The sequence below is a fragment of the Solanum stenotomum genome, chromosome 10 (genome assembly GCF_019186545.1).
Source record: "Solanum stenotomum isolate F172 chromosome 10, ASM1918654v1, whole genome shotgun sequence".
NCBI classification, from domain to species: domain Eukaryota; kingdom Viridiplantae; phylum Streptophyta; class Magnoliopsida; order Solanales; family Solanaceae; genus Solanum; species Solanum stenotomum.
In genome coordinates, this window is record NC_064291.1 from 27964146 (window position 1) to 27986062 (window position 21917).

The window sequence follows — 21917 nt, forward strand, 5'->3', positions numbered from 1 at the left end:
ATCAATGCAAGAAATTATTCTGGATTGACTTTTTAGACGAGGTCATCAATCCAAGACAGTAGATTTCTCACCGCACTTGGCGCTTGAGGACAAGCGCGATTTGAAGGAGGAGAGTAATGTTATCACTCATTAGTCATCCAATAGTTACAGCATTAGTTATTTCTTTTTAGCTGTAGTTATTTCCTTTTAGTAGTAGTTATTCTCCTGTAATAGTGCAGTTTTTCATTCCAGTAATGTTAGGAAGTCATGTCCTAGTTTCTAGGGGTAGTTATCTTTTTAAGTGTTGTATTTAAACTATTTGTTTGTCTCAGAAAAGGTAAGCAGAAAAGTAATTTCAGTTTTTGAGTACTTTAACTCAAGAGATTGCAGGTTCTCTCTTAATGAACCAGCACCATAGGTCGTAAGAAGAAAACTTTAGATTTTATCTTGCAGCGTCCCATAACTAGATCCATAACAGGGACCATAACAGATTTGGTCAATCGATTTTGGGTATTATAACCAAAATTGATAAAGACATTCGAGAGAGATGCAATGATTTCTGAAATCAAAACAAAAGCTGGGGTGAAATCATAATTTAGGCATATAGTTTTTTATTGTTAAAAGATATTTGTATGAAAAAGTCATCAACCAGAAGATGCTTTAAAGATATTTATAGGTCAACGTTACTGCTGAATGCGCAATGAACTCAAGAAGTCTATCATGACCACTAAATCATTTGCAATAGCCATGTAACACCATAAAAACTGTAAGGAAGTGCGTTTGTACTTAATAATAATTACAAATTCAAACTTGCTCTCAAAATTTATGCATTCCTTTCCTTCCAAATAGTCCACCATAATTTAGGCATATCTAATTTAGATAGTTGAATTATTTTTAGCCAAACCCGCGTATCCGTATACATTACAGGATCCGTTCCCCCAGATCTTAAAATTACATCTATGATTGTCAAATTAAGGAATGAACAGATGCAATAATCATGTTCAGTTTCTTTTGACAGTAGATTATGAAGGATCCATCTCTAGATCCACTCATTTCGGACACCAGCACCCAAATCTCAGAAACTTAAGTATTCATGTAGAAGCTCAATTATTGAAGGAGTTTGCAAAAAAAAAATACCTTTTGTTTGAAGTTCCACACTCAGATCATTAAGACCTCCATTTTGTGCCAAATCCTTATGCACAAGAAGTGTTTCCTATAAGGGAAAGCAATGAAAAAAAATTCACAAAAACAGAAGAAAACAATAAACTACTGAAGTTAAATACTGGACACTGCTTTACAAAAAGGTATAAGAAACTACCATCGCATTACAGGCTGCAGGATAATCGGTTTTTGCATCCACAATAATGCGCTTTGCCATATCCATGTCAGCAGACTTGTCAACATAAACATGGCAAATTCCATCTGGAAGCAAACAAAGTGACTTTCTCATCATCGGAACAGAATCCTTGATATCAAAGCAGAGAAAGCATGTACACGTAATTAACATTCAAGTAACACATAATTACCAGCATGGCCTAGAACAGGAATTTTTGTTGATGCCTTGATTTGAGAAACAAGTTTATTGCTACCTCTTGGGATGACAAGATCAATCACATCATCATGCTGCAATACAGGAAAAAAACAAAGAACCAAAATCATGTGTAATGTAGGTCATGATTTCTTGAAAACGAAACAGAGATATAATATAAGTTTCCTAAGAAATTTGGCAGGCACCTTAAGCAATTCAGGGATCTCTTCTCTAGAAGTCACTAGTCCAATAAGCCTTTCACCTACACTTACAGGAATGGCTGAGGTAATCACCTGACACACACAAAAGAAAAAAAAAGAAAAAAAAGGGGAGAAGGTGACAAAGTTGTCATGAAATGAAGAGAATGTGAACCTCCAGTATAGAGGGTATGAGAACATAATACTATCAGTTAAACCTTGTGTAAGATGGCGTTTGATCTTTTGGCCTCCTTTCCTCCTTTCAACAAGAGTCCATTCCCACTTCGGACTGCTAGAGAAGCTATCTAGTCATGCAAAAAAAATTGCAACGAGTTTGTGAACGGTAAAAGTATAATCCAAGGATGGGCACTTCAAGCATGCAGAGAATTCCATAAGTTTACATATAGTGACATGTCGGTCATCATTATCCCCACTACTAGTAACAAAAACGTGTTGAATAACTACTAAAAAGTGAACCCTACTAATTCATATTGGGAAGGGGGGAAAGTAAAAGGCATGCAGCAGAGTCTCTGTTAGTGGGAAACATCAACTTTGCCAGCATTGCATACCTGTACAAGTGCATCGGGTCGTGACTCAAAAATAATCAATAGAACACCTAACGGAGCTGATGATTTCTCCAAGATGAATCCATCAACAACCTGAACGATGACAACATTCCAGAGATCAAATCAACATCCCATTCTGAAATTAAAGGCTAATAATTGAACACTGATCAATGAAAGTTGTAAGTTACAAATCCACATCTCGATTTCTCCCAATCTTCCAGCAAGTCTGCCCGTTCATTACATGACTCAAGAAACTAAACAACCACAAAAATATCTTTGGGTATACCATTCAGTGTAATTGTCACTGGACATAGTGATAGTATAATACCCACTAAAATCGTCTGATAGTGCAGAAGGTTTTCTATAAAGAGGTACTTCAAAAGATTCCTTCACAATCTGTTTGTTCCTCGTGTCAGTAAAAACTACCTGTGCCACTTATATTTGATCTGATTTACTCACCTCCGTTCTTTTTAAAGTGCGACCAAGGGGCTCATCCATCTTAGCAAGCACACGAACTGAGTTTGCAAGACTAGAAATCTATGAAAAAGGAGTATCAATTTCAGCAAGAGTATTAAAAAGGTACATGATCACTCAGACTAAGTTGCATAAGTGAGCAAGCTCTTACTTTTCCTGGCTTTAAAGCCAGCCGAGATATCAAAGACTTCTCATATCCGGCCTGTTGAGCAGCAACCACATCAGCTTCATTCTCAGTGAGGATTGCCTTTTCATTTGCTTCCAGTGCATCAGCTATATCCTGCAATATTTTACTCCTTTCTTGGGAAGACAGTACCTGGAGGTGAACAAAAAATATATAGTCACATCCATTGCAGCATACAAAATGTTATAGCCAGATGCCCCTCTAAATATACCTGAAGCCGTCTGGAACATTCCCTTGCAGCAACTGCCATCGCACGAGCATCAATCTCTCCAATTGAGGCCCATTTATTGGCATCACAATGAAAGAGGGTGCCGATACGTTCCCCATGCAGCACTTTAATGATGTTATCTGTCGCAAAGCCACTTTATTCCCATGAAAGTGCACAGTCAGAGAGAGAGAGAGAATCAGTAGCAAGTTTAGGTAAAGTGAGCAAGAAACAATGAAAAATGAGTAATTTATTGCATTCCTTTTCAACCTAACCATTTACTGCCACCATCTTGTCCTGCTAACACCCCTTTTCTTTTTAAATAACAGTGGTGTGTTGGACCATCTTGCATGCACCTTGTGACTATTTAACTGAGTACTTACATCATCCCACCAATACATACTTAGGGTAAGGTAACTGTGTCCAGCTGGCCTCTGCGGGATTTCAGATCGTGGTCTCCTATGATTTTTAATCCAGTTTCATCAACTGAGTCACACCTTGGAAAGCTCTTCATTGAATAGTTATCCTCGCTAGCTAAGCTCCGTAATAGACATTTTCAACGGCAACTTCATTAAGACTGTTGTAGAATAATAGAATAATCTCTTTGAGAAGTTCATGCAACTTAAACTGTTGTAGTTGCTTAGCTTAAATTCGATTATAACATTTGGTTTCGATTAACTTCCTTTTAGCATGTTTCCAGAATTTATTTGCATTCATAAATGAGATAAACCTGAAAGACTTTTAACAACTCAACTATTTCTAACAAAGTTTTCAGGTTGCCTTCTGACAAAAATGAGAGTTCAAGCAAACAGATTTTAAGGAGCTAAATTGCAGATTTAAAGACAAGCCCTTTGTTCCAATTGCTAAAATTTTGGCCACTTTGGCCTTGAAAGAATTTGGGCTCAATATAAATTTTCTGCAGAATTTTTAAGGTGCTGATTAGGCCTAAAACGCTTTCTAGGCACTCAATGCAGGGGCAGATCTATGTAGAAGGGTGGGGATGCCATGCCAGCGGAGGCCTAGGTTGAAATTATGTTTATATGTATAGGAAATCATATATTTATTAGGCGTGCCACCTAGAGAAATGTGAAGAGGAGCCAGTGGCAAAGTTAAGTTTTACATCTTAACAGAGTTCAATTCCCATTTACCACACTTCCTAATCTTTTTTTATAGTATTCCAAGTTTAAGGAAAAGATTATTACCCGTGGAACCATAACACCTTTGACACCTAGATTAAAGTGGACCCCGCTCTCAGGCCTCAGCCCCTCTCATCTTTTTTCCTTTCTTTTAAATTTTCCCACTCTCCTATTTTCTGTTGTGGATCCTATTATTTGTAAATTATTTTTTCAAAAAATTGTATCTCTCTAGTCTGTATTTGTCTGTGTATTACAAAACCTCTTTTTTCTCCAATCTCTTTTTCATTTTTTGGTTTACAGTAACACCTGACCTCACATATAAACATGTGCCACAAAATACAATGACCTCACATCATTAAGGTAGTGTGAGATATGAAATAATCTTTTTTGGAATTATGACTTAATTGTAAAAAATTTAAACTTAATTCTTTATTGTCCTTTTAAATTGATTGATTTCTTTTCTTTTTCCTTTTTATCAAGCATAAAATATTTTGGATTTGATTGAAGTTTGAAAATGTGACAGATCCTCCCAGAACTCTCTCATTTCTTGATTGTTCCGACAATTATTTTTTACAAATCTTTTTCGTACTTTTTTTTTGAAAAAAAAAAAAACTACTTCATTTTAGCCTCAACTGTTTACTTATTGGAGCTTCTTCCTAAGCCGATCTTGATTCCTATTTCATACTAACTGATTATTACTATGTATTAATTCCTCCTTGTGACACTCAAACGTAATGTCTAATCAATATGCTTGCTTAAACTTATTAACAACTTATGTAAGCACACAAATAAGATGCCTCCTAAACTAATAAATGATTGTTTAATTTATCACAAAAAGCGTGATATATTCATGAATATAAGTAATTATGCATCATAGAGTGTTTCCAAAATATGACATCATCGAGTACATTTATAAATAAATTATATGTATTAATGATATTAGTAATATTGTTGAAATTTTTTGTTGTACACCAAGTTGTAATTATTTCATTTTTTCATTTTATCGAGTTGCCTATATAAATCGAAAAGACGAATAACCCAAACTGAAGCCCAACAACATACTTAGTGTAATCTCAGAAAGTGGGGTCCGGGGAGGATAGAGTGTAAGCAAACCTTACCCCTACCTTGGAGTTAGAGAGATTGTTCATGATAGACCCTCAGCTCAAGGGAAACACAGTCCAAAGAAGAACGGGAAAAGAAAAAATGGAAATGAAGAAGTCATGGAAAAATACTACTGACAACATGGAAAATCATCCAGAACAGTAATCACATAAAATATTTACCCTATTTGGATTGTGTAAATAGCAACATGTCTATGTTCCAAACAATGTGACACCCAAAACCTCCAAATCATGAATCCGCCTATGACTCAATGAAAAAATGGCCATGTCTGGCCAAATTTTTAAAATCTGATTTATTAACAAGTTCAACCCAAGGGATCTTTATGGATACGCAATGTATGTCAAAACAAATTTGGGGTTTGGCCCAAGTCAACTGATTTCAAAAGGACATATTTCTCAAATCACTCTTAGCCCATTTCAGATCTCAAAGGAAAAGTATTCAAACAGACTTTAAGGCCCAAATGTTGGCAAGTTATTTGCCAAAGACCAAACACGGTATATGTTTTGCAAATTATTTATAGGATACAAATTTATTTTATTACCTTCTACTAATTTCTCTTGGTATCTTCAATTACTACATGTATGTATTGTATATATATACCTCTTAAGTTTATAAAACTAAATTACTTTGTAGCCCTTAGTTTTAGCGTATGTGCGTTGCACGTGTATCGCGTCAACAAACAAAAAATATGTACAAAAAGATATATTTTTATAAAATAATTGTTGAAGTTAAAAGAAAAACAGATATTTATTTAACAACATCATATCCATTGTAATGTATGTCTTTATGGATGTTATTTGATTTTCAAATCAATCCCCCACAAAGTGGGATTTGGGGAGGTAGAATGTATGCAGACATTACCTCTGCCTTAGGGTAGAAAAGCAAATATTTATTTAAATAATAAAAAATGAATATTATTTCATTAACACGGTAACTAAAATATGTTTTTAATTACTGCAGCAGTTTTTAGCAAAATAAGTTGTTTAGTTTAAGATGACTTGAATTTTAGTTAAATTGTTTGAGTAGTTGCGATATTTTAGGTTGTTTTAAATTTCAACACTATGCAGATTATGTGTTCTATATTGGCTATTTTAAGCCCCTCAATGCTTAATAAAATTATTGAAAATCATTTCAATCCCATTTTTAACCCCTTTGTGTTGCCCCATCTTTTAAAACAAAAACAACAAAAGTATTTCTAGTTATCATGTATGAAGTGAATAGATAACTTTCTACCAAACTTTAATTTATGAAGAAATGATTTCCATTTCCCAAGAGAATAAAAAAATCTTTTTTAAAATTAAATGGGAGAACAAAATATTTAGGTCTTAGTTTGTCAAGATCTAAGATAATTATTTTATGTAAAACAATAAAATTAAGCTATTTTTCATAAAAGTTAGTCATAAGGAAAGAATTTATGCCTTCAAACCTCTATATAAAAATCACCCTATACAATAATATTTCACTGTAGTCATAAATTTTATTTGTAAACTATTCTTTTTTATGTTATGCTATATTATATGTTCTCTATAACAGCAATCTGCTATATCAATCAAAAAATATTCGGGCAAACGATATTGTTATAGAGAGATTTAACTATATAAAATAATCTTAATTGATTTTAAAATTCTAAATGTTAGAACTTTCTACAAAATTCAAATGAAAAAGGATAACATGAAAAGTTTTAGTTGATTGCAAAGTTCTAAACATCAAGAAATCAGTTAAATAATAATTTGTCCAAGGTGAAATCTATTTTTAAAAGGTAAAAGTCAATAAACATCTACTCTGGGGTACAAAATTAAAAATTCCACATAAATTTTATAAAAATATGGCTGAATATTATAATAAAAATTTTAAAATATAAGTTCCTGAAAACAAAGAATGTTAAATCATATTAACCTAACTCAATAATAGAAGGAACCCCTGTCATATAAAAGTACTTGAATGTCTTACTGTAATATTAAAATAAGTGCATGTATTAGCTTTAGTAGCCTAAATAGGCTTCTACTCACATTACTCGCTAAAGTACTTTTAGTTAGTGTATGATCTTCACACTTCTTAATTTGAGGAAATAAGTTTTATCACGATAATTCAATGATCTATTCTGATAAACGATAATTCAATGGTTTATATATAAATAATTCAATGATTTATTTTGATAAACGATAATTCAATGGTTTATAAATAATTCAATGATTTATAAATAAAACAAATTTTAAAAAATGATTTTTTTTTAGTATTATAAGGTTTGAAAATAAAGACATTAATCCCATAGCTCCTAAAAAATGGTTAACGACAACATACATGTTATGAGATATGTTGTTTTATTTTTCTTCAGCTATAATTTGCCAAGAGTAAGTGACTAAAATTTTGTTCTTTAGATGTACTCTAAAAACTTGACCTTTTCCAAGTGTCCTCAATGACTTGATCATGTGTACATTGACATGAAATATTGTAAATGATACAACCTAAGGACATTTTGATAAATTATACATTGTTAATTTATGTGTCAAAGTTTTCTTTCCTTCTTAAATTCATACTTATTTAATTAAATCTAAATAAATGAAATAACTAAGAATTTACTTTATTTTTTCTCCTTTTGTTTCTTCTTATGTGTCTTTCGTAAGTTAATTTCTTCTTGTGGCAGCCGGTATCCATCTTTTTTTTCTTTTTCAATTTATATTAGTGTTCAATCTAAAAATAAAATAAAATATAATAAAATAGAACTATTTATGGATCAGATTGGCAGATAGAATTCTATGTTGCGCATTAATTAATATTTCTTATATACTCCCTCCGTTTACTTTTACTTGTCCACTTTGGACTTTGCCTACCCCCTATAAAACAATATTTGATATGAGTATTTTACCATTATACCCATATTAATTGATGTTTAGTATTAGACCTTGGAAAATGATTTAGGAAATAAGTAATTAATGGTAAGGAAAAACATGGAAACAAAGAATTGTATTTCTTGATATGTTAAAAGTGACAAGTGAAACTGAAAATCTATTTTTGAAATAGTGGACAAGTAAAAGTAAACGGAGGGGGTAGTAAGTGATTACCAAAAGCTACTTACCATAGTGATGATTGGTTATAGCTCACAAAAATCTTCTTTTTCTTTTTATATATATACTAACCAAACATTAACTATAAATTGGGTATATTTATAGCTCTTTGCGTCCGGAGATTTGGCCCGATTCTCTCTTTACCTTCATTTCTGTCTTACTAGCTTTTTGGCATCTGATGTACTAGACTAGGCATTTTACCTTGTAATAGAAAGCTCTTGTGCATGTGACTCTGAGTCTGGGATGATTACTGTTCATTGATTTAATTATGAAAGATTCAGAGATTTAGATTATTGTGTTGTTATTTAAAATTACTTCCGCATTTACTTTATGTTTTCTGTCTCGACAAAGGATTGACTTACCTACCAAGAGAGTTAGGATAGGTGCCCTCACGACCCAAATTTTTGGGTTGTGACACTAGTACTTTCGTCCACGATGTCAGGAGGGAATTTTTTTACATGTTTTGGCCTAAAGTTTGCCAAGCTTTGAGGAACATTGAAAAAAGCTATGTAAAACTGGATTATCTTTTTTAGAGGTTTGGCTGCCGAGAAAGTACCACATGAATCGAGGTGATTTCGAGGGCAAAAAGAGAAATGGGAGACGATTTGCCCCTATGGCCTTCTCAGTCGCCCTTCTATCTTTTCAAAGAGACGAGGGGATACATCAACATCATGCAAATGATCCTTGACATGTTCGCAGAAAATGAGAAGGTAACGCATGTCCCAATGCTCCTAGCAGAGAAACATTCGCAACTTTCTTTGGTATAACTTCTTTGAAGACTACAACCTATAGCTACAAATATGGGTCGCAGATCATTTCTTCAAAAGAGAACCAATCACTGACTACTTTGCAGGAATCTGCATTATGTTCTGGCGCCACAAGTAGAGGATGAGGCACTAGGACACACCATTTGGACACAAAGAATGTTGTTGTGGCACCATTAGAGGACAGCTAAGACAGTGAGGTGCATGTGGCAAGAATCAAAGAGTTCCAAGAAGAGTGGTTAGGCTTGATCACGGTAGACATGGGACAAAATGAGTAATATACTGGTTGAAGGAAATCTCATTGTGTGGCCAAGCCTGGAAGGAGTCCTAGACATGGAGATGTTAAAATGGAGACAAAGGTCATGCGGCCAAATACAGCCACATATGTTTCTCACTACTTCCATGTACCGACATGTAGTCCTAGGTTTAGTCAATGAGATAATACCTCAACTAGTTAAGGAGGACCACATGGAAGAAAACCCAGAGGAGGAACCAAAGTAAAACCCAAAGAGGAGTACAACTCAAAATGAGGAGAGATAGAGGAAGACCCAGAGGAGGAACTACTGGAGTATGACCCAGAAGAATACTATCCGGAGAACATCCGGGGAGATCGAGATTACGATGATTGTCCAACCTGACTTTAGGATTTTCACCCACTTTTGTTCTTGCATTCCCTAACAATGACTTGTTGCCCACTTCTTTGTTGTTTATTGCAAGGGTATGCCTCGTGGCAACTATCTTTGTACTTTCGTCGGAGCCATTTAAGGCCTTGTTAAGCCTTATTTCTTTTGTTGTAACATAAGGCCACTCCCTATTAATGAAAGCTTAAATTTGTTTTAAATCTGAATTGTGTTGAAACTTGGATCAATCTATTATCACTATCTAAAGCTTAGGCCTACCTCTGGCAAAACAAAGTCATGTGCATATTAGGATGCGCTTTGTTCAACATTATTGTTTGTGTGTCAATTCGATGCTTTATTTAACAAAATATGCCTACTTTATTCTTTCTAAAAGCTTTTAGACTAACTTTTACCTTTTGTTTTCTTTTCAATTGGTTTACCTTTCGTATTTCTCCCCCACCAGAGGTTTGAAGTGTGATGATCATCAAACGGGATGAATCACACAACAATTTAAGATCCAAAAGAAGAATGAATAGCTCCGATGATATTGACCCAACAACGAATATTCTAACATAGACAGAAGTGTTAGCATGATTGGACAGATTCTAAATATTTGTACATACTTATGTTATAACTCTAAATATTTGTGTAATGATGATGGAGATAGCATAGATTAATGTAGCATATTTTCAGAGATATTACAATTAGGAATAGCATATATTTAGGGATATATAGCAGATTTTTAGGCATGTAAATCAGAATTCTTTCTATTTAATGGAAGAACTCTCATTTGAGAGGATTCATTTAGCAAAACTGACATGGTATTAGAGCCTTTTTCAGTGCTTTGATTTTTAGTGTCTTTCATCTGTGGTTCCTTTCAGAATTTTTTTTTGGAAGTTTTGGTTCTGCTTACTGCTTTTTAGTCAACAGTTAGTCCTAAGTATCTTGGAATTTTGGGCATCTAGGATTCTTAGTCTTGGTCATTCTGGTTATTTTGAATCATTGCATTTCTATCTTCCTTATCTTGACTAATATGGCATCATATCAGTTTGAGTCCTTCCATGTTCGTTTCACAGGAAAAAATTACTTTGCCTGAGAATTTCAATTCCAACTATTTGTCACCGGAAAAGAATTATGGGGACATATAGATGGAAGCGATCCTACTCCTACCGATCCTACAAAGCTTGGTCAATGGAAGGTTAAAGATGCTCGGGTGATGACATGGATTTTAGGGTCAATTGACCCTCTTATTGTTCTTAATCTCAGGTCATACAAGACAGCAAAGGCCATGTGGGATTATTTACAAAAGGTTTACAACCAAAACCATAGCGCAAGGCTCTTTCAGTTGGAGCATGAAATTGATATGTATTCTCAAGGAGGTCTCTCTGTTCAAGATTATTTCTCTGGATTTCAGAACTTATGGGCTGAATTTACCAACATCATTTATGCTAAAATACCTTCTGAATCACTCTCCATCATTCAAGGAGTTCATGAACAAAGCAAGCGAGATCAATTTTTTATGAAATTACGATCTGATTTTGAATGTGTTCGCTCCAACTTGATGAACTGTGATCCATCTCCCTCGTTGGATGTCTGTTTTAGGGAATTACTTCGTGAAGAGCAGCATCCCTTCACACAAAATGCTTTTCATCAAGGAAATGTTGTCATTGTTGCATTTGCAACTCAAGGGAAAGGAAAGGGCATGGATATGGCTAGAACTCAATGCTACAGTTGCAAGAAATATGGTCATATTGCTAGCAATTGTGGCAAGAAGTTATGTAATTCCTGTAAACAACAAGGAAACATTATCAAACAGTGTTCCACATGTCCTCAAAACCGTAGGGTAAATGCTTTTCAAGTTGGGACAAATGGTTCCACTACAGATAACTCGTCTTCAGTAGGACAAGTTCTTACTCCTGAAATGGTACAACAAATGATCTCGCCAGCATTTTCAGCTTTGGGGCTGCAAGGTAATGAGGTAATATCTAAATTTTGGCTTGTTGATTCTGGCGCTTCCAATCATATGACCAACTCAACTAATATACTCAAAAACATCCGTGAGTATAATGGTCCAACACAAATTCAGGTTGCCAATGGTAGTAATTTACCCATTACTAAGGTTGGGGATAGTACTGAAACTTTCAAGAATGTTTTTATATCACCAAAGCTCTCCACTAGTCTTATTTCAGTTGGCCAATTGGTAGATAACAATTGTGATGTGAATTTTTCTCGTAATGGTTGCCTTGTGCAGGATCAGGTGTCGGGGACGATAATCGCGAAGGGGCTTAAAGTTGGAAGATTGTTTCCTATACACTTCTCTATTCATCGTGTTCTAGGTTTTGCTTCTACCACTACTAAGAATGAGGTTTGGCATAAACGTCTAGGACATCCAAATTCTATTGTGTTGTCTCATTTGTCCAATTCTGGTTTATTGGGAAATAAAAATCAATTTTCAGCTGCTTCCTTTGATTGTTCTACTTGTAAATTAGGCAAAAGTAAAACTCTTCATTTTTCTAATTTTGGTAGTCGTCCTGCAAAGTGTTTTGATGTCATTCATAGTGATGTTTGGGGCATTTCACCAGTTATTTCTCATACTTATTTCAAGTATTTTGTGACATTTATAGATGACTATAGTCGGTTTACATGGGTGCATTTTCTTCGATCTAAATCTGAAGTGTTTTTCATATTCAAGAAATTTTTGGCTTACGTTGAGACTCAATTTTCCACATGCATCAAAATATTAAGATCTAATTCTAGTGGAGAATATATGTCTCATGAATTCAATAATTTCTTGCTTGAGAAAGGAATTGTATCACAACGCTCTTGCCCATATACGCCACAGCAAAATGGGGTTGCTGAGTAACAAAATGGGGTTGTTGAGCGTAAAAATCGTCATCTTTTAGATGTCACTCGTACTTTATTGATTGAGTCCTCTGTTCCATCTAAATATTGGGTTGAAGCTTTGTCTTCTGCTATCTATTTGATTAATAGACTTCCATCTAAAGTGTTAAATCTTGAGTCTCCATATTATCGTCTTTTTCACAAGCATCCTAGCTATCATAGTTTTCATACGTTTGGTTGTGTTTGTTTTGTGCACCTGCCTCCTTCTCAACGCAATAAACTCTTTGTTCAGTCTATTAAATGTGCTTTTATGGGCTATAGTACTTCGCAGAAAGGTTTTATTTGTTATGATCCAAGTTCTAACAAATTTCATGTTTCTAGAAATGCTATTTTCTTTGAGAATCAGTATTTCTTTCCTACTCATGTTGAGTCATCTTCCGTCTCTCTTCTTCCTACTTTTGAGGATTTGTCATTGTCTTCTAAGCGGTTCAAACCAGGATTTGTATTGTCTTCTAAGCGGTTCAAACCAGGATTTGTGTATGAACGACGTCGGCCAACTTTACCCCATCCCGAAATAGATCCGCCACCTGAGACTGCTCCACAACCAAAATCTGAGATTTCTTCAAGGTCTGCTCCTCTTGAGTCTCCTCAGCGATCTACTAGAGTGTCTCAAACTCCTAAACGATATGGTTTTTCTTCTACTTTATCCACCATCTCAATTCCAATAGGTTACTCACAAGCCTCCAAGCTTGAATGTTGGCAAAAGGCAATGAAGGAGGAACTTTTGGCTCTTAAAGAAAATAACACATGGGACGTTGTTCCTTGTCCTCCAAATGTCCGTCCAATTGGATGTAAATGGGTTTATTCAATTAAACTTCATTCTGATGGAACTCTTGATCGGTACAAAGCTCGATTGGTGGTCCTTGGCAACAAACATGAGTATGGTGTAGACTATGAAGAGACTTTTGCACCTGTAGCAAAAATGACTACGGTGCGAACTATTATTGCCATTGTTGCATCACAAAATTGGCCTCTTCATCAAATGGATGTCAAGAATGTTTTTCTTCATGGTGATCTCAAAGAAGATATCTATATGAAACCCCCACCTGGTTTGTTCTCATCACCTACATCAGATGTATGCAAGTTGAAGCGGTCTTTATGTGGATTAAAACAAGCTCCAAGAGCTTGGTTTGACAAGTTTCGGTCTACTTTGCTTCAATTCTCTTTTGAGCAGAGCAAATATGATTCGTCTTTGTTTCTTCGAAAAACATCTGCAGGTTGTGTTCTTCTTTTGGTGTAATGACATTATTATCACAGGAACTGATTCTTCACTAATCACTAACCTCCATCAGCAACTTAAGGATTCTCTTCATATGAAATATCTTGGTACTCTTATATACTTTTTGGGGTTAGAAGTTCATTATAATTCTTTAAGCGTGTTCTTGAACCAACACAAATATACTCAGGACTTGATTGCTTTGGCTGGTCTTCAAGAATCTTCCTCTATAAATACTCCATTGGAATTGAATATAAAGTACTGTCGTGCGGAAGGAGATTTCTTCCTGATCCAACTTTGTATCGGCGATTAGTTGGGAGCCTAAATTATCTTACTATTACTCGGCCTGATATCTCTTTTGCAGTTCAACAAGTGAGTCAATTTATGCAGGCTCCACCCATCTACATTTGGTAGATGTCCGTTGCATCATTCGATATCTCTTGGGAACATCTACTCGTGGATTATTCTTTCCTAGTGGTTCTGAGATTCAGCTTAATGCATTTAGTGATTCTGATTGGGCTGGATGTCCTGATACTCATCGCTCTATCACGGGTTGGTGCATGTTTCTTGGAGATTCCTTGATATCTTGGAAGAGCAAGAAGCAAGACCGTGTATCAAAATTTTCCACTGAGTCTGAATATCGAGCAATGTCTACTGCTTGCTCTGAGATTGTTTGGCTTCGTAGGTTACTTGCAGAAATTGGATTTCCTCAATCTAATCCCACTCCTCTCCATGCTGACAACACAAGTGCTATTCAAATTGCTACTAATCCAGTTTATCACGAAAGGACCAAGCACATTGAAGTGGACTGTCATTATATCAGAGAAGCTTCTCTCTAGATAAGAGAGTCATTACTCTTCCACATGTATCTAGTGATCTTCAAATAGCTGATGTGTTTACAAAGTCTATGGCACCACAACGTCATCAGTTTCTGGTAGGCAAATTGACGTTTTTTTATCCACCGGCATCAATTTGAGGGGGGATGTTAGCATGATTGGACATATTCTAAATATATGTACATATCTATGTTATAACTCTAAATATTTGTGTAATGATGATAGGAGATAGCATAGATTAATGTAGCATATTTTCAGAGATATTACAATTAGGAATAGCATATATTTAGGGATATATAGCAGATTTTTAGGCATGTAAATCAGAATTCTTTCTATTTAATGGAAGAACTCTCATTTGAGGGGATTTATTCAGCAAAACTGATAAGCAGTTCTCAATAGTTCGAAGGGAAGAACCAATACGCGGAACGACAAACAAACCGCTCACCTAAAGCAACTTCAGGAGATATTGAAAGGAGAACTACACCAAGTGAGGGACTTGATAACCTCACCCATGAACACTTCACAAACTTTCCCTACATTGCATCATTGGAATTTGCAATTCCCGAACATTTCCCGTCAACACACCCATATGCAACTATCCCCATAAACACCTCCTAACACTACCAACCCTCTACCTCAAATTATCCCCCCCCCCCCCCCTACTTTCTTAACAATACCTTAACAAACTCCACCAACTGGATCGGATAAGGTCCTCCAAAATTGGACCATTAGCTCGCCTCCGGTTCATCAAGCGTCTTTGGTAGTGTGGAGTTGTAATTTGTTTTGAAAAAAATAATATATATATATATATATATATTGCATGAATCATGGAGGCATTATTTATGCATGTGCCTTTTTGTGAACTACCTCTATTTAGAAGCACTTATGCTAAAATGAATGAAGCAGCATCCTTACTTTTCAATTATTATGCAAATTTCACTTTATTCACTATTCTATTTCTTTTACTATGCCTACTTCTCTTTATTCAACACTCAAATTAGTAAATATATTTGTCCTATGATTATGAGTAGTAATGAAATTGTTGAACCGAATATGGGCAATGAGCAAGACTACGAAGAGTATGATGAAAATATGATGCCTAAACACTTACCCCAAGAACGGGAACAACTTGAAAGTCAAAAAGAAAAAAAAAATTGGAAGAAACAAAAATGATCAACCTGGGGACAAGAAGTCGGTGAAAGAAATCAGAATAAGTATCTATTTGGAAGTTGAGCAAAGACAGGGGTTGGTGAACTTGCTCAAACAGTACATGAATATATTCGCCTAGACTTACAACGATATGCCTATTTGAGAACCAACATTGTCTCACATAGACTGTTGATTGATCCTACTTCCCCACCGATCAAACAAAAGCCAAGGAAGTTCAAAGCGGACTTGAGCATGAAAATCAAGGAAGAAGGTACCAAACAGATAGAGACCAATGTCGTCAAAGTTACCAATTATGAACTACCTTTCATGGTTGGCCAACATTATATTGGTACCAAAGAAGAATGAAAAGATCAGGATGTGTTGACTACAAGGATCTCAACCAAGCTAGAACCAAAGATGATTTCTCTCTCCCAAGCATCCATATACTCATTAACAACAGTTTCAAACATGAGACGCAATCATTTGTTGATTGTTTTTTTGGGTACCATTAGATCCTGATGAATGAGGATGATGCCGAAAAAAAGAAACATTCACTACACCATGGGGAGTCTACTGCTAAATGCCCTTTGGTCTAAAGAATGTCAGCAACCTACATGAAGGTCGTGACCACTCTTTTTTCATGGCATGATCCATAAGGAGATAGAGATCTATGTGGATGATGTTATTATCAAGGCACGAGGGGGATCAAAGCATCTGATAGACCTACAAAAGTTCTTTGAAAGGCTGTAAAAATACAACCTAAAGTTTAATCCAACAAAGTGCACATTCAAAAAAAAAATTGAGTGCGCATTTGGTATGCCTGCTGAAAAATAGTTGGGATCCATTGTAAGCTCCAAAAATCAAGGCAATTCAAGACTTGCCTCCCCTAAAGAGTAAGAAAGAGGTGATGAGTTTTCTCAGAGAACTCAACTATAATAGTCGATTCATAGCACAGCCGACGGCAATTTGTGAGCCCTTATTTAAGTTGTTGAAGAAGGAGGCAGTTACAGAGTGGACAGAAGAATGTCATAAAGCCTTTGGCAGAATAAAATATACTTGTCCAAGCAACTCGTCGTGGTACCACCAGAGCCCATCAGTGTTGTTGTACCTATCAGTCTTTTACAGTGTGTTTGGATATGCATTGGGACAACATGATGAGATGGAAAAAAAAGAGGAACAAGTTATCTTCTATCTGAGCAAGTAAGTTCACACTATATGAAGAAAGGTACATGATGTGAGGCCAAAAAGACATAAATATAGCCATCATTTGGCTCACATTTAGTACTTTTATTGGACTGGATGATGCAAATTGGATATAAAGCAGACACGAACAATTGATGCTCAATTGATGAGAACGTTTCATGGTTAACTTTACCAAAATCGAATAACCAAGGCGATCAATGAGAAGATAAGGCGTAGACAATTCTCTCTGAGGGGCAAATTGGTATTGAAACAGATACTCCCTAATCAAGATGAAGCAAAATGGAAGTTTGCACCAAATTGGCCTCACATGGTTCATAGGGTAATTTTAGGAGCACTGGATCTGGCAGAAATGGATGGCCAAACAAGCACAAAGCCGATCAACTCAGATGCAATCAAGAAGTACTACATTTGAAGCCAATTCCCAAATAGGTTATCTCTTTTGACTGTAATGTTGCATCTTTCTATGTAATGAACTAAGTTTTGACTGACATCCCATAGATAAAAAGGGAAGTGTTTGTTGAATGTTCATACTTCTGAAAGTTACCAGTTTCAAGAAAAAATAAATGTTAATACTTCTCAAAATGCATTCTACACAACACGTGATTTGCAATGCAGAACTCAGTTTACCTAATATTCTTTCTTGTTTTTGCTTCTTTTTTATCTTATTTTTTACTTTTTCTTCTATCTTGTGTGCCTATTTGTGCTTTCAGCAGATCAATATCATGTTTTATCATAGTACAATGACATGTTTTTCACTTTCAACTCCAGTAAAATACTTCAGATTCTTCTGTCTCCCCTACTGTAAGCTATAAAATCAACTTGAATGCAGACTCAATGACAGAATTTTCCCTTTCAGCTCCAGTCAGATACCTCACATTTACTTGTGCATCCTCAACTGAGCTATAGATTCAACTTTGATTCAGACTCTTTTGCTGCACACCAACCCTAAATGCTTCTCTTTGGACAGTTACATTGTTTTATTGACAAGAAAAGGGTAAAGCACATAGACAAGAAGCATCACAAAAATTTATCAACTCGTTTAAGAAGACATCACTTAAATATTTTAAATGAACATGTGTACAACTGATGTACATAAAAATTAAAATTTAGAATTGCGTAAATACTAGTATTGTACCTGGTTATGACAACAGGAATGCCAGCATAAGCAGCATACATAGCAGCTTTTACTTTGGCAGTCATGCCTCCTCTTCCCACCCTGGACTTGTCTCCAAAAGTAATTACTCTCTCATGTGTCTCCTTAATATATGTGTGAATCAACTTTGAATCTGGATCACGGGGAGGACCACTGTAAAGACCCTCTACATCACTCAACAGAACTAGAAGATCAGCTTTTAATTCCAAAGCTAGAAGAGCTGCCAGACTGTCATTATCCCAAAATATTCCAGAAGAGTCCTACAAGGAGTGTTCATTATTACAATAGAACTATGAGCTGAAAGAATGATTTTAACTTAAAATAGTGGATCTAGAAAACTTGCTGTAACTCGAAATCATATTACAGCTTAAGACAACACCAGGATTCAACCAAACCAAACCTCATCAAAGCAAAGATGAAATTTGGCGCCAAAGTGGCAGGAACCAATTTTAAATGACGTACATAGCCACATGCACTATCTCAATCCATTCCCCTCCAAATCCCAGGAATCAACACTGAGAATAATTACAGAGAACTTATGAAGAGAAGCTTAAATCAGATAGTATACACGTATATGTCATATATATAAATACATATAATCTCATTATGCTTTGTAACAAATCATAATGAAGTTAATATATGAAAGAGATGCACGAACATTAGTAACAAAGCATAGTGAAGTTAATATTTGAAAGAGATGGTTGAACATTAGTTAGGGGACTTTTACGCCCAACGCATGGATTGATCTAGACACATGTATGCAACTGGTCAGGCTCTACAGAAAGAAACATTGTGATCTATCTACTAATGGAGGAACTCTCATAAAAAGGAGCAAGAGGACAGCAACTACATAGTAAAAGAGAGACACACCTCATAAGGAGCTCTCCGCGTACTGATAGCGTCATTCTCATTGAATATAGGTATAACTTTTAGAGAAAGCAATGAATTTACTGTGTCATTGAGTTGTCTCCTAAAATCTGGATCTCTAAAGTCATTATCAGTTACCAGAAGCTGAGCTGATGTCACATCCAACTGTATAAAGATGGCACAAAGAATAAAAAGTCAGCTGACAATATTTACTGCCAAGGATGGTTTTGTGTATGATAAGCAGATAATGAGTTAGACCAAACAAAAAAGTTCCAAAAACTGTGTGTCAACCTGACTGAACAAAGAATCATACAGAGCCATGAGGCCATTCTGGCCCACAGCAGCACAAGCCTTGCCATCAAGCTCAGTTTGTGGCTTTTGAAGATCAAGAAAACTGCAAATATGATGACTTGCAAGTTAGTAGTAATTTGCAAGTACTGGAATTCAAATCCTATCATTTGGATCTTGTCACCAAGGATAATAGATAGAGTTTATTCCCCTTTTCAGTAATACACGATACACCAAATCAAAAAGTAATCTTATTGATTCTTGTTCAGTTAATGTCTTATTCATAAAGATGCACTTGTATAATTCATTACTTCATTATTAAGAGCATTAGTACAACTTACATAGATATGAAAAACGAAATGAGTTACTGCCTGAGAACCAAATTCGATGACACTCTTTCCATTTAGAAATCCCAAAATGACTGACACTATAATATCTCTATACAAATTGCAAGAACTCAAATTCATTAAACTATTCCATACATAAAGTAAAATGGAATTGTATTGAAGCTCTACTTCTTTGGTGTAAACTACTTTGTATAGAAGATGTAGATTTGATAGGAAGCTTGTAATTGCTCTCTTTTGGAGGTGGCCAGCATACCCTTAATGCTGATGAATACAATTTACCAATTTCAAAAAAAAATAAAAAATCATTAAACTATTCAAAGTTTAAACACTAATGTGGTGTTTTTCTATCAAACCAGCTTTCTTATTACTTTAATATTTTCTTCTACCCTCACTAATATAATGTGTTAAACTAGTACCTTAACTCATGCATAATTCAATATCAACTGCAGCATGAAGTTTAGTTCCTAGTAATAAGTCAACTTATATTTAGCCGGAACTTGTTGATTAACAATTCTAATTGTAACCTATTTACAAGTAAATATATTTTTTGACAACAGGGACATAGTAGAAACCTGCTATTGAGCAACTTCCTATATCTAAGCCGCTGACGACCAACACCTACAGCACCTGAAGTCACCAAAATAACTTCATACCCTTGTGAATTAAGCTCCTGAAGCTGTATGCAGCAAATCCACTAAGCTTTAGAACAATGCAATTGATACTAGCAAACAGTCTAACTACCAAAACAAATTTTAAAAATCCACCTGCTCACATAGCGCTCCTAATCTTCCAAGTGCTAATCTTCCATCAGCTCGAGTCACAACTGCAGTCCCAACCTTTAAAAATGAAATTTTGTCAGCGAAAAGCCTAAAAAAAAGGAGCAAACAAAGCAATACACATTGTACAAGTAACTATCCATCTATATATACATTAAGCACGGCCTGAAACTACGTCAAATTATAGTCATTGTATTTAGGTTGTTCAAGTGAGTAAATAAGTCAAATCCTTCTAGGGTAAACGATTATTTCCAATCTGAAAAAAAAAAGGGGGGGCAACGATTAAGCAATAAGGAAAAGAAATTGGAGGATAAAGTTGAGACCTTGACAATCACTCGTTTCACGTTCTTCACAAATGCTCGAGTGGAATCAACTGTCTCCATTTTTAGGGAAGACAAACGAAGGAGAGAAATGTAGGAGCAGAAATATGCAGTCAACTTCCTTCACCCACTTTTCTAGTCTAATATATCCGACTTTGAATTTGGATTGTGGAGATGCTCACCACGTTTTACTGACTATTAGGGGTCGATTGGTACAAAGATTAATAATGCAGGGAATAGTAACGCAATCATTAGTAATGCATGGATTAATAGTGTAGGAATTAGTAAAGCAAAGTTTATTTTTATCAAGTATTTGATTCATTGTTTTCCATCTCATTTTGTGTTTGGATTAAAACTCTATAAAAAAAGTTTTTTTCCATTATATCCTTGAATTTTTATGCAATTGGGTCAAAGTAGATAATTACCTGACAATATTATTTTTTATGATCTTCTAACTAGCTATGAGAAAAACAATTTTGTTGTCATGTTTGCTATTTTTTCACTTGAATTATTTGAGGATAAATAATTGTCATCCTAATAAATTGATCACCCACAAAATGTCAATTTTCAATTTTTATTTTTTAAAAAAAATAAATCATCTACTTTAAAATAAAAAAGACGATGAATAATGGTAAAATTGAATAAACCATCTACATTTACATATAAAAATTGCAAGTTGTAGTTTTAATATGTATGTAATTTTTTAAATTATTCAAAATACAATTAATTAAAAAATCATACAAATATATATATATATATATATATATATATATATACATATATATATATTCAATTAAGATCACAAACGTCATGTATTGATATATTTTTCTTTTTAATTAGTAAATGTTAAATAACTCTCGTTTCAAATTTGTATTAGATTTATTTAGTAACAAACAACTCTCTCAAAATAATTTGTAAGTTAATTTATTTAAATAAATTTACTAGTTAAAATATAAAACATAAAATCATGAAAATAATTTGAGGGATGTTTTCGTTTTTACATAGCCTTATCCCATGGTAT

At 34.8% G+C, this 21917-nt stretch overlaps 1 protein-coding gene across 1 annotated transcript in view; it reads right to left on the reverse strand.

Moving 5' to 3' along the window:
- The window catches only part of LOC125841314 (delta-1-pyrroline-5-carboxylate synthase), a 31147-nt gene extending 10092 nt beyond the window's left edge, over positions 1–21055 (reverse strand). The window contains exons 1-15 of the mRNA XM_049520423.1: positions 20900–21055; positions 20565–20636; positions 20373–20476; positions 19457–19559; positions 19169–19330; positions 18281–18558; positions 3140–3290; positions 2896–3060; positions 2730–2807; positions 2274–2363; positions 1923–2009; positions 1714–1800; positions 1506–1602; positions 1298–1401; positions 1117–1192 (exon numbers count right to left, since the gene is read on the reverse strand). Coding sequence (XP_049376380.1) covers positions 1117–1192; positions 1298–1401; positions 1506–1602; positions 1714–1800; positions 1923–2009; positions 2274–2363; positions 2730–2807; positions 2896–3060; positions 3140–3290; positions 18281–18558; positions 19169–19330; positions 19457–19559; positions 20373–20476; positions 20565–20636; positions 20900–20959 — 1714 coding nt within the window. The 5' untranslated portion in view covers positions 20960–21055. The remainder of the gene's footprint in view (positions 1–1116; positions 1193–1297; positions 1402–1505; positions 1603–1713; positions 1801–1922; positions 2010–2273; positions 2364–2729; positions 2808–2895; positions 3061–3139; positions 3291–18280; positions 18559–19168; positions 19331–19456; positions 19560–20372; positions 20477–20564; positions 20637–20899) is intronic.
- Between the last annotated feature and the right edge of the window lie 862 nt (positions 21056–21917).